The 17,807-nt window shown below is 39.3% G+C and overlaps 1 protein-coding gene and 1 long non-coding RNA gene across 3 annotated transcripts in view; one reads left to right on the plus strand and one right to left on the minus strand.

Moving 5' to 3' along the window:
- necab2 (N-terminal EF-hand calcium binding protein 2) overlaps window positions 1–17,807 on the minus strand; it is a 144,464-nt gene that overhangs the window by 55,737 nt on the left and 70,920 nt on the right. For both annotated transcript variants that reach the window (XM_085168465.1, XM_085168464.1), the window contains exons 6-7: window positions 12,183–12,319; window positions 11,645–11,769 (exon numbers count right to left, since the gene is read on the minus strand). In XM_085168465.1, the coding sequence (XP_085024591.1) occupies window positions 11,645–11,769; window positions 12,183–12,319 (262 nt within the window). The remainder of the gene's footprint in view (window positions 1–11,644; window positions 11,770–12,182; window positions 12,320–17,807) is intronic.
- The window catches only part of LOC146513692 (uncharacterized), a 296,792-nt gene that overhangs the window by 52,820 nt on the left and 226,165 nt on the right, over window positions 1–17,807 (plus strand). The window lies entirely within an intron of this gene.

The following is a 17,807-nucleotide window of genomic DNA, read 5'->3' on the forward strand; positions in this document are numbered from 1 at the left end:
AATTGTGCTATCGTTTTTTACATAGACAAAGAGAAAAAGATACAGTAGCTCACAAAGTAATACCAGAAACTACATTATCAGTAAACGCGACTATACTACTTTGGCTACATGGAAATACTGCAACCAACGTCCACCATTCACTAATCTCTGTGTGGTTGAGCAAAAATATTGCAGTATTATTGAGAATTTACAGTAATTTTGTCTTTACAGAGTCTTAAATTATTTATAAACTGGTCCCTTTTTTAGTTGTGGGAAAGTTCACACTGCAGAAACATCATCCAAACTTAAAAACTGATTTTCCTGATAAAGAAAGGTCAAATGCAAAATCTCGCTGGAATCTAAACTCCCTGTAAGAGCTGGGGGGCATGATGAAGGGTCACTTAAGACTTGCAGCAAAATCTCTGTGCAAGGGCAGAATCTATGTTTTCCTCAAGCTAAGACACACGCTCTTACCGTGAATAGCCGTATGCGATGCAGACACACAAAGACACACTTGATTCTGAGTGTGCCTGAAAAAGCACTGAACAATAAACTGCAGTTCATTTGCAATTAACTCTCTTCACTAAAGTGGCGGTTCACTTAGAGCAGAAAATGCACTGAAGCACTGCAGCAGCTAGAACATAGCATGAGCTGCTTAACTTTAAGTTGGAGGATATATTTAGCTCCTTATTCTCCTCTCCGTCTTACTCCTTTTCTCAGTCTTTGTTTTTTGTTCCACTCATCTCCCACTCACTGCTTTTTATTTCCTTTCTGCTTCCCCTGCCTGCCTGTCATTTAGCAATGACTCTCAGACCAGTTCTGTGGGATTGTGTCATTATAGAAGTGCTATTATGGCAATAAAATGAGCCACAAAACAACTTTACTATGACTATGGGAAAACCACTGAGAACATAATTTCTCTAATTTTATTTACTGTTCAAAGGTTTTTTTTCCCCCCAACACTTGATAATAAACACCCTACGTATGGATACAGGAGAGAGGGAGATCATTAATACAGTGAAGTAACGACAATACGACTTTCAGGTCTGTTAACAAATGGCACCGGCTGTTTATATTTACAAGCTGCCGATTTTAACACACTGAATGTCAGGGAAGAAGGAGAAGGAGAAGAAGGAATTATGGCCACTCTGGCACCCATATACAGGTGGAGGAGAAAATAGTTGGGAGTCATTAATCAATCGCCTTGTCCTGACAGAAGACAAAGCACTGCTGACATCAAGGACCTAAGCTGTCAGTGCTGCTTTGCAGCCCACAGCACAGAAGAAAAGGTGGATGTGGGGGAGAAAAGTGAGAAAATAGGAAAAGCGATGGCGTGATGAGGTAGATGAAAGATTGAAAACGAGTATGAAAGGTTGGCTTTATACCTTTGCCTTGGTTTAGAAGTCAGGATCCATCCAACAAGTAAATATTAAAGGGGACAGGGTATACTGATGTACAAGCATGTTCACATGTATTTAACACTGACAGAATTTTAGTTTCTGAAAACATATTCGAGTTACAATATAATTATACACTTTATGTGTAGACCTCGATTCAAGTCAATTCATTTTTATTTATATAGCAACAAATCACAACAACAGTCGCCTCAAGGAGCTTTACACTGCAGGGTAAAGACTCTACAATAATAGAGAGCCCCCACAATCAGATGATGAGCAAGAACTCAGGCGACAGTAGAAAGGAAAAACTCCCTTTTAACAGGAAGAAACCCCAGCAGAAGCAGGCTCGGGGAGAGGTATCTGCCATAACTAAATAGGGACGATGGGAGGAAGAGACACGCTATTGAAGAGAGCCAGAGATTAATAATAACTAATGACTAAATGCAGAGTGGTGTTTAAACACATAGCGAGTGAAAAAAAATGAATGAAGAAGAAAAACTCCCAAAGCTAGCTATTCCAGTGTAACTAAGGAAGGATTCAAGGTCACTTGACTCAGACCTGAGGCAAGTTTTAAGCCTAATTTAAAGCAGAGAGGGTGTCTGTCTCCCGAATCCAAACTGGGAGCTGGTTTCATAACAGAGGGGCCTGCCTCCCATTCGACTATTAAATAGCCCAGGAACCACAAGTGTCATCACCTCATAGCTTCAATTTGAACTGAATATTATGGAATAATATATTGCATATTATTATATATTTTTATATTATACTAATACAAGAATTGAAGCTCTTAAATATGCACACTCCCATGGAAACAAAAATAGTTTTGGAACTTGGAACAGGTGGTGACTTTTGTTCTTTGGGTACATTGGTGTTTTTGAAAACAGAGATTTTCCCTTTTTGTTTAAAAAAAAACGAAGTCAAACGCTGTCAAGAACATGCCAAATCCTAACCGTGTAGAAATGTTGGCCAATCAGAAGTCTAGAAGCCTGTAACAGAAACAGTAAACCTTAAGTACATCTGAAAAGTTTTTGTTTTTCTTGAAGGCAAGTCAATTTTGTATTGCTTTTCAAGTGCCTTCATCATTTCAAATGTTAATAAGTAAAGGCAGCATTTTGGATTTGTCTCATTAGCTCTCTTGGCCAGAGTTTATTCAATAAAGAAAGAAACTGAAAATTTTAAATTAGTCTGAGTGATTCATAATTATAAGTCACAGCGCTGTGAAATATGGCTGGTGTAGACTCACAGCTTAGCAATGGAAAAAATGAATACAGCATACATAAATTTAATTTTAGAAAATTATTTTTTTCAAAACCGACGATGACGTTGGCGTCGGGATTTGAGTTGTGAAAGCGTCTGTGCTGAATGTAGAAGCCACATCCGAAGTTCACTCTGATGCCTCTGCCTGTCTAAATGGAGGGACAGTAACTGCGTGTGTATATGTAAGCGTGTAAAAACTGCAGATAGTAAGATTAATAGCAACAGTATTTTGTGTATATCCACCATTGTAGAAATGTATCTCATGGAAACAACGTGGTGCACAGCGTGACGTCAAAAAAGACTCACACCTTTGACGTTGCGTGACTAAATGTCCGTTTTCCTCATCCACACGTAAACGCAAACACTGAGTTTTTGAAAATCTCCACCCTGGCAGGAGTTTTTAAAAATCTCAGCTTGAAGTAACCCAAAATGGCGTTTACATGTGGGTGAAAGGCAGAAAAAGCAGCATTTTCAAAAATACCCGTGTACGTGTGGACATAGCCATAGTCACTTGCATTTGGAAGCACCTGCTTCCGTGACAACATTTGGTCAAAGCACTTTCAAGTTGGGTGAAACACTCAGTTTTTAGCCTGACCAGTAACAAAAAATCCATCAGAGATAAAGTAAGAACAGGCTTTCAGAAAAATACAGAAAGGTTCAACACATTTCACTACAAAATGTGTCATCTGGTCTTAAAAAGAGAAAAGCAAAAGATGAGAGAATGCCATAAAAATATCTCAAAAAAGGCAAACAGTGCTGTTTGGACAGATAAAACTAACCTGCAACAGAATTACACAGAGACAGAGTTTGGAGAAAGGTCACAATCCAATCCATACAACTTCACCTGTGAACACTGGGGGCACTGTTATGCACGGCATGCAGTGGTGCTGTGTCAGTGATTATTGATGATGTGACAGAAGATGGAAATAGCTCAAATTCAGCCACGCGTGCAAAGCTGAGTGAAAGGTGCCTCAGACTATAGGTGGAAACTAAGCCAAAACATACTGTGAAAATGACCAGGGACTTTTTCAAGTTCAGGAAATGGAATATTCTGAAACAACCAACTCAGTCTTCAACTCCATTGTGGATGTACTTCACCTAAAGAAGATAAAAGTGGGCAGAAAGATCCAAAACAACATCTGAAGACAGATGCAGGTACGACCTTTACTGTCAGACCCTTCAGGCGATGTCTGACCAAGCATCAGGAGGTGGAAACGCACAGTCCCATGGAAACCCATGAAGTGACATTTAGGCTCCTGAAAATATAGGACTGTGTAACAAACACTTGCAACCAGCCATGCTGCTATTGAATAGCTGTTGAAATACAAACTGATGATGCTCATAGTTGGACATGAGCACTAAAATAAGTTTAATGTGCCTTTTTACACCACCAAGAAAATGAGCTATCATTTAGTTTGACGTTGAGCTCGTCGGCCACCCTGTGTCTGACTGTTTGCTGGGTGCTTTGTTTTAGTTCAGAGCAAGAGCTCCGCAGATGATGCCCAGAACGTGACCAGCTTGTACCAAGTTAGTATGATCTAGCACAACAAACTTCATTTTTCTGTTAAATTTTCAGCACAAATGTTTCCAGGCCCGTGACTGCATCATGCTGTTCAGTGGCCTTTTCTGTTCCCAACATATCCCAGGACACACTCCGACAGATGACAGCTGCTTGGATTCACAAAGTGGAAGAACTGAAAAACAGACAGTTCGTGCTGTCACCTTTGTGAAAGTCTCAAATAGATTTTTCTTCTACGAGGAACTTGAACTGAAAAACTTTTTTTAAATTTCTTTTTACTGTCATCCGTGTAAAACTATCCAACTACTTTTTATGCACTTGGTTACCTCAGACGAAAAACAAGAGAAGCAGAAAAGCTGAAGCAACAGTAATTACACTTTTTTTGCAGATAGATGCAAAAAAAAAGTTGTGTTGAATGCAGTTTGCATAACTAAGAATAATAACACCAAACAGTGCCAGTAAACTGGACTGAAGAAGTGTATTGTGTACAAAGAATGAAACAAAAGCTAATCCTTAAAGACAAAAACCTTTTGGATAAAACTCTTCAGAGATTACTCGGCACTAAATGTGTTTTTTCTTTCCATCAAATGAGCAAAAAAAAAAAGAAAAAAGAAAAAAGATATAATATGCACTTTGATGGACTTTAAACGTTCATTGTGAGCAAGCAAAAAAGAAGCAAACCTGAAATGAAATTCAGCAGATTTTTGCTTTTGGTGCAGACTCTCTTCATGAACTAAGATGCTCCACTGATTTACCAAAGACGGTTTTTAATCATAAGTTGTTACTAATGACATTAGTAAGTTTTCTCTTTTACACAAAGGTACAGAGTCACATTAATGAGTAGTAAGTGCCTGTGCTTACCTTCCGTTTAGTGTTAAAGTGGCTGCAATCTTTTTAATTTACAGCTTGTTTTGTAAGTTTTCGATTTTTTGGATAAAGAAGATAAAAATATGAATGTCTTCCTTGACTGAATCACTGTATTATACATACACATCATATGCAACATCCACCAGATGCTGCTTTATTATCCAGCATCCAGCAGCACACTGAATATGTCACTGTCAATGATCTGTGTCATCTCTTCCTCATAGTGTGTACAAAAATATCTGCACTTGCATCAGGGTTAATGACCAAATATCCAAGAGTGAGTTCTTAAGAAGAATTTATACAACTCAATAAAAATAACCCTTTTTTGTTCTGCACAGAATCTTAACCAACAGTTTAGCAGCTTGAAGCTTAACAGCGATGGTGTGATTGCAGGGATATTTAAGAAACTCCTGAGCAAAGAAGGAGAAAAAACCTCCAGGCGATTTCACATTTCATTTTAGTTGAACCTTAACAGACACACTTTTTCTCACACAAAGAAAAATAGATATATTGCAGATGATTTAGCTACTAGTAAAGTTACATTTGCAGTCCTTGGGCATCCACATAATAACACATCTAATACACTAACGACTTAGAAATTAAGTTACAACAAATGCTAAAGCCATTGACAGCATTCTTCCTTAGGCATCCACATAAATGAACGTGACCATGAATCCAAGAGCAGTGTCACCAGCGTGAGCCATCCAGCTATCAAACAGACAATATTAAGCCTGTAGTTGTTTCCGTCGCGGTACTAAACACCTAGCTGTTAAATTTGTATGGAAGGACCTCTACTATGTGCGTGGCTGTGAATGCACAGAGCTTGAAATAACGGTATCACGTTTTTTATTTAATGCTACAATATGATGAAAAAGGCATCAGTTTAAAAATGTATACCATGAAGTATGAGCAGGAAAAAAAATACCACTATCAACGATGCTTTAACATTACCTACTGTACAATCTGAGACTCCAAACTACAACAGTAGTTGATATCCACTGCTACAGTACCAGCACGTTACCCTGACTAATGCAAAAAGTAGCTGTAACACTGTGTGTATCATGCATGAGGAAGAATTTCTTGAGCCACAAGGTAAACAAACTTTGGCAGAATGACAAAGCTGTGTCAACACAAATCAGCGCTCTGTCTCATAGTCTGACTGCAGCTCTCCATATCTGTATGTATATCCATGGCATCCCATTGAAACACACAGATTTACTGACACCAAGGTAGCCATTAGCAGCACTCTTCTCACCTAACTGTAGCAGAGGGGGTACTAAATCTCAAAAACCTGTCATGGCAACAAACTCCTATAGGCTTAATTTTTGTTTTATGTTCAAGTCTTAGCCAAAACGGGCCATGCCACACAAAACTGGAGCACTGTTTATGACATCAGCCACATGCTGTGACAGTGAACATTTTTCATACTGCGTGACCAGTTAAGGAGACAAGTCAAGCTACTCCTAACAGCAGAGTCCTCCGTCACAGACTAATATTATGGGATCGCCACGCAACATTTAGTTAAACCCCAGCAGATCATTCTCTGTTACACTGATAACAAAATAAATGAGTAATGGCTTTGACATCTTCACAATTGTCTGTCAGATTTAACCAAATAGAAGATATTAGAAACTAATTCAAATTTTTAAGTCAATAAATCAACAAAACATTTGAGCTGAGACAACGACGAACATCTGTAAACAACTGTACTGTAATTTTACTGTATGTCATTAAAATGACATAAAGACCTTGAGGTAACAGTGTTCAACTTCGACTAACACTGATCATTTCTAAATATATCGAATAACCCATACTAGAGATGGCACGATACCACTTTTTTATGTCCGATACCGATACCGATATCATAAATTTGGATATCTGCCGATAAACCTACCCCATCCTCCCTATTCTGGTATTTTAAAGAGTACTTAGCAGAAATATTAAGCAACCTAACTAATAGGGTTGCAAACTCCCAGCAAAAGAAAATAGGGAACCACCCTCTTCCTCATGATGCTTAATCAATGTAATCAACTTTAAATTGATGCAGGGTGAAAAAAATTCACAGAAATCAATTATTTTTCAAGAATAATTAAATAGATTCAACATCTTTCTTCAACAGAATTGCAGACTGCACAGATGGTACCTTCCCAAAGGAAAAAGTACTACTACTAAAAAGTACTAGGGTATATTAGACTTAACAGTTACTATATACAGTAATGGACTTCTATACATTTTACATCAGATTAAAACTTTGGGTGTAAGATTCAGATAATTATTAAATAATTAAAAGCTAGATATTTTAAATGAGAATAAGAAAGAAAAGTATGTCTTTGTGCCCCCTTTTGCCTGTTCATGCCCTATCGGCCCCCCTGGCTAAACTTTGCTAGATCCGCCCCTGCACAGTTACCAGCCGTCAGCTGCATAGAAAAAGATCCTGGTCTAGAAAGTAATATTAAATAAATTCTAACAACAGCTTATCAAGCTTAATAGTGCTGCTGTTGTTCAGCCGCTGGTTTCCTCTTTCTGGTGAGAAATGGGCCAAAAACAAAGAAGAGAGACGGACTCGCGACAGAAAAGCTGATCAGCTGATCATTAAGCAGTTTCACGATTGAAGTAGCAGCAGGAGAGGGAGAGAAGAGGCAGTTGCTCTATATATCGGTTGTTAAGCTTAACGCGGGAATGCTTTACAAACATTCAGAGATGAACTTACACACTTGCTTTACTTCTCTCTGAGATAACTTCCTCGGAGATGAAATGTTTGCTAGCAGGCTACAAATACACACAGCCGCTCTATCACGTGACCACACTGCTCCGGCTCGCCAAGTTTTGTGAGGTGCTTTTTTGATATTTAATGGATCGGATTACATTTTTTATTTCTCTCCGATATCCGATCCAGTAATTTAGGTCAGTATCGGACCGATACCGATACGTAATATCGGATCGGTCCATCTCTAACCCATACACTGAATTATTTTTTATTTTGTAAACCCAGGTCATCTTGTACCCTTTTCAGCTTCATGTCCTCTTTGTTAATGCTCCTGCCTTTTCTGAAATATCCTTTCATCTTCACATACACCTCCCCTGTGGCTTTTCATATTTACCAAACTGTCTTTAATCTTTCATATTCTAGAGTTTTATTTTGCTTTGGGGTATTTCTTGTGCATGCCTTCCTGACAGTTTTTTGATAGTATTAGGCATTGTTTGGATTTCATGTCTTTCTTTCGCCTGTCACTTGCTGCCATGTTTGCTTCATGTGCCGCGTTCATGTGTATGATCCCTGCTCTGTACATTAAAACAGAGATTACTGACTTTTATCTTGTCATCTGTCAGATCCCCGCCTTTAAGTCAGCTTGAGCTCGTGTATAATATGGTTGTCTCCCTCCTTTGAGGGTTTCCTCTCACCTGAGCCTCCACTTATCTGTTTTTTCACTCTTCCCTGTGAATATTTGTGATGACACTGTTATGACTACTTTAATCAAATATATATGTCTATAAAATCAGTATTTTCTTTCATAAGAATCATTAACAGGTTAATAATCCAATTAAAAGAGCTGTGAAGAAAGTAAACAAAAGACAATGTACAGTTTATTTGTGAATTAATGCACTAATAATTGCCTTACGTTTGATTACAAGGACTTCACTACCCATAATGCTCTTATAAGTTATCTAGCAATGTAAGGATATTACTTTCTAAACACAAGAAACTAGTTAAGCCTGTGAAATACGTGAAAATAATTCCTGGTTTACACTGATTAGAGAAAATGTCTCGTTTCAAGCGTAGGGTCTCTTCTTGTTTTGGAGCCACTATGAGATAGCAGTAATTCCCTTTGCAGTATCAAGAAAATTACCTGAATACATCTGCAAAAATAGCGGCAGGGCTCACCCAAACAGACAATGATTATGATTCTGCAGTTCAGATACTCCAAAGTAGATTTAGAAAGAAGGTTCTCATTGGAAATGCGCATATGTCAAAGCTAGTGAATGTCACTCATCCAGTGTTGGTGCACTGAGGCAGTTATATGATGAATGCAAAATTCAAATCGGGAGCCTAGAGTCAATGGGACTGGTATTGGATACCTGCTAAAGATGCTACTAGAGGACATGACTCTTGATTGTAGCTGTCAGAATTGAGCAGAAGACAAATGGAAGGTGCTGGATGTTCTTCAGGACTATCAGAGTGGATAGAGAACTTGGCAAATGATGACCTCGTACAATCAGAGAAAGAGCCTCTCTGCTCACAAGCCATGCAGGAAATCATCGTCCTCCAGTGACATGAAACTAAAGAAACCATGAATTGCACCCATCCATGCACTGAAATCACATTTGTAGAAGATGAAGCTAGGCAGGCACTTTGTATGATTTGGAAATATACCGCAAGGCAAAGGACGAGTCATTTGTAACACGTGGAGGCTGGCATCACATATCCATTTGTGAGGAAAAATGAGGCACATCCATGTACGGAGTCTAAACAGACAATGTCATTTTGTCAGTACTTTCCCATCAGAAAAGATGAAGCCTGACAATGAGAACACTCTGTTGTTGCATTCTGCCAAAGCGTGGGGGGTAAGGAACACGTGTAGGATGATAGTCTGTTTCTCGCTTTATGGAGGAAGTCAGAAGAGCTTTGATTGTGACAATGCAGCGATGGTGCTGGAACGACCAATCATCAGACAAGGGACATTTAACCTCTGCACATTTGGCTCTGTAACATGTGAAGCTCAGCTTGGAAACCATCTGGCATAAACTGCAATATACCGAAATAGAAACAGCTGCAAACTCTCAAGTGTGCACTTGCATTAAAGGTTCACCGCAATTTCACACAGAGGGAGGTGAAGAAGTCTAATATTTGCTTTTTGTGGCAGCTGGCTCACATTGCTAGTGATAGATAATTAAGGTCAGATACATACAGACTGGTGTCATTAGATTATAACCTTGCATGGGCAGTTTGGGACCCTGTAATAGTGTCCATCATGAATTCTGAAAATTTAGGTCACTGAGAATCACAAATGAAAAGTCTGGGAGTGAACGAATGAACGAAGCTGCTCTGACAACAAAACAACTCTGGGCAACTACCGCACTGGCAAGAAATGGTTAAAAAGGTTTGAAAAGAAAATCAAAAAAGATATAAATGAAGTGATGGAGGACAACTCGACAAAAGGGATGGTGAGGATGTGCAAAGGAATAATAGATCACTATTAAACATTCAAGCGTAATACCCGAAAAAGGATAAATTAGTCCCTGAATTTAGGAAGTCCCTGTCTAAAGGAGTGCTTCTGCACATATCAGCATCATAACTGGACTGGGATGCTGGGAGATTTCTGTGGTTTATGGCACTGTTAACAGGAGCTGCATGTGCTCAGAATGACCAGGGCAGTGCCCAGCAGAAGGAAGGACATTTAACAATACCCATTGGTGATAAAGCCCATCAGAACCTCACTTTATGTGAATGACACGTTTGCAGGAGGTGTCAGTGGCCCACTCAGTCACAGCAACATTGAGCACAGAGTCTGCTGCAGGCATGGCCCCCCTGTTTAAGTGAATAACAGGCTCTCTAGACCTGATAGTGAAGCAGTAGATCTCTAAAATTCACATCATTTCACTGGCAAGGCAGACATTTCACACAGTTGTTTCAAGGTAGATGTTTTGCTTTTAGATTTAAGGCAAAGGTTGGACAACAGAAAGTGGCACCACTTCCACTGTTGTTGATTTCGGAGGATTATGCAAAATCATCGGGGCGTATTATGCCAGAGATCCAGCTCCTTTTGAGCTGGATCTCTGGCATAATACGCCAGAATAACATCAATGTTCACAAGAGTTCAGTGTTCAGACATTACATAAAGTCTTGTTAGCAGTCCAAGAGTTTATTGTATTTCAGGGTCCATTCACTAAAGAAAATGCCTGACTTTTAAGTACATGTCTCAACGAACAAATTCCAAAGTAATTAGACTAAAGTACAAAAACCATATTGAAAAAAATGTGAGGTGTCACTTTTTGGAAAAGCAATTTGTTTGAAGGGTACAAAGTGTCAAATTGAGGGTACAGTGTTGCGCTAACTACCAGCTGGTGAAGGATGACACAGACAGAAAGACCAACAGAGTAAAACAGAGAGAAAAAAGGAACTTTTAGTGCTCTTGCACATCCTCATATAGAAAATTACCAGACAGTGAAGTGCTGAGTGGACTAACACAGTCTTACCCTTAAATTTTAACACCTTGTGGGATATGCTGAAAAAAAAAAAAACTCCCCATGTTCTCTCGTTTCTTCCTTAGCCATCGCTTTCTTTATTTGCCGTCTTCCTCCGCTGCTTTTAGTTCAGCTCTTGACTCCTCAAAAACCCGTTTCCTCATTTCCATAAGAATTTCTCTGCACTGGCCTTTCCGCTACAGGGAAGCTGCATCAGACCTGTGCAGGTGGCTGATTTAGGTGTTTTACAATGGAGCATAAATTACATAAGGATAAGTGTGTGTGCAGTAAAATTGATGAGTAACAGTTAGAGTTTGATTTCTGCTCAGTCAGAACGCTGTAACCTTGCTAATAATGGGATGTGAAGGTAATTACATGAAGGATGGCCTCCAGTCATGCAATCTTCAGCGTGTGCTTTAGTGTGTGTGTTTGTAGTTGTCACCTGAAGCAGTATTGATGGTCCTGACAGCCTCCCTGGCGCTGACTCTGTTATTAGGGGGATAGTCAGGGACAGTGTTTTCGTAGTGCTTCCCTGACATCCGTGGACTCACTTTGGCAGGTTGATGACTGAAAAATAGAGAGATGGAGAAGGATGGAGAGGAGGGAAGGGGGAAAAGAGAATTAGATAAAAAAGTGAGGAGGAGGAACGGAGAATAGAAGACAAAAAAACAATAAAATGCCTTGGATTTGGAGAATTGGCTTACGCACGAGTGATACAAAAGAGGAATGAAGGTGAGATAGAAGGTGATGAAAATGTGATGAAGGAGATGAAAATTGGTTTCTGTGTGTGCGTGCAAGAGTGACAGATGTTTTAACCAAAGACGATTTGTGTTTGAAACACTGCCTGGTTCCCATTACAGCCGCTGACAATCTGAGTTTTACACATAATACCGTGACACATGTGCACAGTCACGAACAAACACACATGTGCACATTCCCAATTTCACACATAACAGCCAGCGATCCCCTCATTGGCTCACCCTGATTGGCTGTGCTGCTCATCAATGGCATCCACGGCACTCTCCACAGAGCTCAGGAGAGACTGGATCTGATTGGCTGACTCCTTCAGCAGGAAACGGGTAACAAATTGCTCCACGTTGGTTCCCCTCTCATACACCTGGAGAGAGAAAAAAAAAAGGATTGACAGTGTGTGTCATATATAATTTGAGTTGTTCTGTCAAAAGATGTAACATCAAAATGTCTGTGAAGTCAATGTTTTTTTCCCCTTTCATCATGTCTTTCACACATCACAGCGCAGCACTGCAGCCTTCCTGTCCGTTACTATCCTGAAGAGACTTTCCAGCTCAAATCTTATTTTGCTCCTTCCTTGCATTCATTTAATGGTTGATTTGCTTCTCGCAGTGGACAGACAGCAGATAGAGAGGCAAAAATAACAAGTAAAAACAGACTAGTGCACTGTATTTGGAGAACATGACAGCTGGTGATGGATTATTGGATAATGAACGACTTGAGACGTCTATCCGGTCGTTAAGTCTGACGTCACTAGCCGTGTCTGGGCTTAAACTCCGCTGCAGGTCCATATATCAAACGATCACTATGGCATTACTGAGAGTTGAAAAACTGTCTAAAGTCTTTCATCTTTAATAAAATGATCAGCGTTCTGCTCTACCAGGTGTAACAATTGAGTTTAACATTCAGGCATTCATGAAAACGGAATTTATGACATTTAACGGAGTTAGAAGTTAGCAGGAAGTTAGCTCGCTAGCTTCTATCTAAATACAATATAGCATGTCCTGACTGCGGGGTTTTGGAAACAAATTAAAACATACAGCTCTGTTATCACTTCCAACATAAATGAAGACAGAAAACTAAACAGCAGTGACGTTTGTAGGGTTACTGAAGTTTGGCTAGCTGGTATATAATGATGTGCTACGTGACCGCTAGCGACACCGCTATGTTAGCATAATATAAACAAGCTAACTTTTTTCCACTCGATAAAAATTAACGTGAGTGTTCTCGGTGGTCAGAAACAAATGTAATCGCATGGCAGGATGCTGTAAAAGGACCAAACTTCAGCCAGGAGAACAACTGAGATAATCCCTCCACAATACGAAGTTAGTCATTCATATACTGCTGCATGGGCTGGGCTGTAGTTACATCCTAAGGTTTTAAAAACTGAGCTTAAATAAATGATTAGCGGTAATAAAAGCCAAGGGAGGTCAACAGTGATCACTGACTGTGACCGAGGGATCAATAAAGTCATCAGTTGTCAGCATCATTCACCATTCTACTACAATACTGATCCACCCGATTTACACCAGCCGCCTTAGATGAAGTGCATCGGTCTGTTGGTATTCAGCTTTCCCAGAGCTGTTTTAAATTGTGTCATGAGTGGCTATGAGTCCTTGAACGAAAGTGTATTTAAAATAAATGAGAATCCAATAATACATGACAGACCTGTGAATGTGGAAAATTTGGAAAAGTTTTTAATTTTTTTTACCTCAATCAAACATTTTCAAAGACAGAAGCTAAAAAAAAGACAAGTGACATCCTAGTGAACGCATCAAAGTAGGCGTCCCTGAGCAGCTCCGCTGATAGTGTGAACACAGCAAACTATCAGAGGAGTTGAGTGTTTCAGATAAGACTGGCACTCCTGCTTTAACTCTGATGACCTTATCACAGCGACTACTTAATTATTTAACGGCGTGAGGGTGTGCTTTAAATAAAGAAAAAAAAAGCCAGTCCATTCAAAATGAGTCGCAGCACATCTGTCAGTTCTGGATTTCAAGCTGTGTGCGTGAGGCTGTACTTTACAGTTTACTGCAAGTTACAGTTTACATTTAAAGACTTTAAGATAGTGTTTTGGTTTTTCTTTGTTCTCTTTCTCTCTCAAAAAATTTATCTAAATTCTAAAAAATTGACATGAATAGTTCATTTTCGCTCCAAGTTGGGAACATTAGCATGTCTGTATAAGAAATTGAAGAGTTATTTCCAAGGCTAGTGGTTACAGTATATGTAACCAGTATATGAATGTGAGAGTGAATGAATAGTGGAATTGTAAAGTGCTTTGAGGGGTCCCAAAAAGTGCTATATAAATGCAATCCATTATTATCATTATTATTATTATATGTAAACATGTATGTAAAATAAAGAGAAACTAATAAGAGTATGTTTCTAAAATTTTAACCCTCATTATTTCTACTGTACCAATATTTGACCATATGATTAAGTGATTTAGGTCCCGGTAACCCATCGAGGGCAAACTGTGGCTCTTACCACTTGCTGGTTGGGAGTTTTGTTCCCAGTTGCCCTGAAGACCCTAAATTGGACCAGTAGAAGAAAATGCATGGAAGTGTTTTTATTTATGCATATTTGAAGATGTTTTAGTCAGAATATAGAAGGAGAAATACACAGCTGCAGCTCTAACATATTTTATAGCAAAAATAAAGCCCAATAAATCATAAACATAGTAGTACTAGGCAGTCTATTTGATGAATGTGCCATGTCTGGCAAACTTAAACGTAGAAAAATGAAAAGAAAAAAGCATCAGGCTGCATTTTAAGAATAGATAAAATCTGGTAGTGGTGGTATTGGATCTCCAGGGAGGAAAGCATCCAAAAAACATCCATCCATCCATCCATCCTCTGGAGTCTGGAGCCTATCCCAGCTACCGTAGGGGGGCGGGGTACACCGTGGACAGAGATAGACAACTATTCACACTCACATTTACACATATGGCCAATTAACTTAACTGCATGTCTTTGGTGGGAGGAATCTGATGTACCCAGAGATAACCCACGCAGACATGGGGAGAACATGCAAACTCCACACAGAAAGGCCCCGGCGAGATTATGGTGCGTCAAAGCTAATCACCTGGAAACATTTCAAAGTCAACCAAAGTATTTTCCACCAACTCATGGAGCAACTTCAGCTTAATTAGCTAACTGGACACAGCTGAACCAATTTGCTTCACCCAGATGTCATCAGTCTGCAAACTTAAGAGATGGTGACAGAATTTGAATTCTATTTTTGCTGCTAGCGTTGGGGCCTGACAGCCAACGGTGACAAAGAAGTAAAACTGCCAGCTTTCATGTACTGCTTAAGACATGTTTAAGGCCAAAACCTTTTCAGAATAATACATGAAAACCTGACTATTGAACACCAGGCCATAACTGACTGCACATGTACTCTAGAGAGTGGAGTCAGTCGGTCATGTCAGCTTTACTGTCAGGAGTCACAGTGCAGTGATTCAGGAAGACAATTAAGGTTCCTGTGCATTCACCCATTCTCTGCTGCACTCTAATCAAAGACAAACGCTCCCGTGAGGCAGCGAATCACACAGGCCTCTGTATTGACTTCCATTATGATAGTCAATGACTTCCACACATGCACACAAGCAAGCATACACTGAAAGAGCCAAACTCATCCGTATCTGTGTGCAGAATAGTCCAGTCAGCTAGTTCTGATTTTCAAAAGCATCCAATAAAAGCTCAACTATCTGTGAAACAGCAACCAGATTACAGAATTTAGGCTTGTGGTCCAATTTGTACTTACTGTTTTATTCAGGAGGTGCCGATGACACATTAATGACTACCACGCTGAGATTCAATTATTTAAGAGGGATACACGTCTGAATAAACAGAAATGAAAAAGGAGAATCTTATCGGTTTTTTTGAATAGTTTATGAGGGTGTTGCGAGTCAATTGTGGACATTTAGTCTTTAAATTGGAAAATGCTGATAAAGTCTTACCATTTATTTGGTATACTCAACATGCTTTGTCTTTAGTTAGACAAGCTGAGTGCTAGCATTTATAGCAAACTGGAAATTCCCTCTGGGTAAATGTAAATGCATGTGCCTTATAAATCAGCAGAAATTTGCAAGAAGAATGAGCTAAGATATAAGAGGTCGGTAGAGGCAAAATAATAGATGAAGGCTGAGATATAACTGCCCTTAGCACAATTATCCAAATGTTCATATACAAAACAGACACAAGATTTAACAAAAGTCCGGGCGACTCAGGGGGTTGGGAAGCTCATCTGTAACCGGAAGGTTGCCGGTTCGATGCCCCAGCTCTCTCTGTCCTGGTCGTTGTGTCCTTGGGCAAGACACTTTACCCTACCGCCTACTTGGCCAGAGGGGCCGATGGCGCGATATGGCAGCCTCGCTTCTGTCAGTCTGCTCCAATGGAGCTGTGGCTACAACTGTGGTTTGCCTGCACCAGTGAGTGAATGAATAGTGGAATTGTAAAGCGCTTTGGGTGCCTAGAAAAGTGCTATATAAATGCAATCCATTATTATTAACAGAGCCATTATCCATAGACTGGATGGAAATGAATGGATGTGTCACAAACAACAAGAAGCTTATTTGTTTCCTTGTAGATACTGATCCTTAATGTGTCACCCCATACATATATATTACTTTATTATGTCGATGTAAGTTTTTAAGCATTGATAAACCTAACATTAAGACAGATTTCAATCTCACATAAAATGGAAGAGTGCATGAGCTCATATCAACGTGTATGCAAGATCGCTGATCATAACTGTCACATTTGGGCACTACTTGCAAAGGTTTGCATCAAAGCAAACCATGAAAATAAGATCTGACAAACTGGAGAGTTGTAGGGACACACAAGCTACCAAGAATATGAAGTATGAAATTTTAAAGGCACTGTGCAGAATTCAAAAAATTCTCAATTTGGGTATCCAAAAACATGCCACCAGTATAATTTTAGAGAAAATAAAGTATGGAGTTTAAGGCCTAACAGCTCTGTGGCACACCATTCCCCATCTCTCCCCCATTTTTTCTGTCATTGCTGCACTAAAGAATTACATTTATTCAAATTAACCGATGTAAACATGAAATTGAAAATCACGATTAGTGTAGAGCAATGCATAGAAGTGTGTAAAACAAAAAGCAATGGCTCAGCTCCATTTATGAAAACCTGCCACACAGAACAGATACAGCAACACTACAAGAAGCCCCGAGGCTGTAAACAGTATAACAAATATATTTTTATGCTATTACAGTTTTTTTCAGCTTTTTCCAAGAAATCATTTTCCAGGACATTTTCAGTGACATGAGGCTGTTATAAGAGATCACGTTTGTGTCCTTACTGAAAATGTCCCTTTAAATTTTAGGCACTTAAAAGTAAAAACACATTCCTGACAAGTACCTTGACACAGTGCTGTTTTAAATGCAGCGGGTGCTGACACTCAATACTGGCCTTTTTTTTTTTCCCTTTGTAGAATTTACTGATGAATAAAAACTACTGCATTTTTTTTCAACACCACTAACGACTCTACTTTTAGTGCTTGATGTATGTGTTAACAAGGTTAACCAAGAAACAACCTAAATAAACCTTTTTTATTGACCATTCTTAAAGTACAGATGGAAAAATACGACCAAGAAGTCAGCTGCTACAATGCTAACAGTACATAAAGCAACTGTTTGGTAGAATTGCCGATCTATTTAATGCTGCGAACAGTCATTATGCATCCTTAAAGTACAAAAGCAGAAAATTTACAGATACATAAAGTTCCGACTAGGTGCTGATAAATACACAAAGCAGTCAAAACACTGTGCAGGGCGTTTTAAACTGTTTTAAAGATCATGACTTAACAATGGAGGCCATCTGATGAGC

Source organism: Neolamprologus multifasciatus, chromosome 7 (genome assembly GCF_963576455.1).
Source record: "Neolamprologus multifasciatus chromosome 7, fNeoMul1.2, whole genome shotgun sequence".
Lineage (NCBI taxonomy): Eukaryota > Metazoa > Chordata > Actinopteri > Cichliformes > Cichlidae > Neolamprologus > Neolamprologus multifasciatus.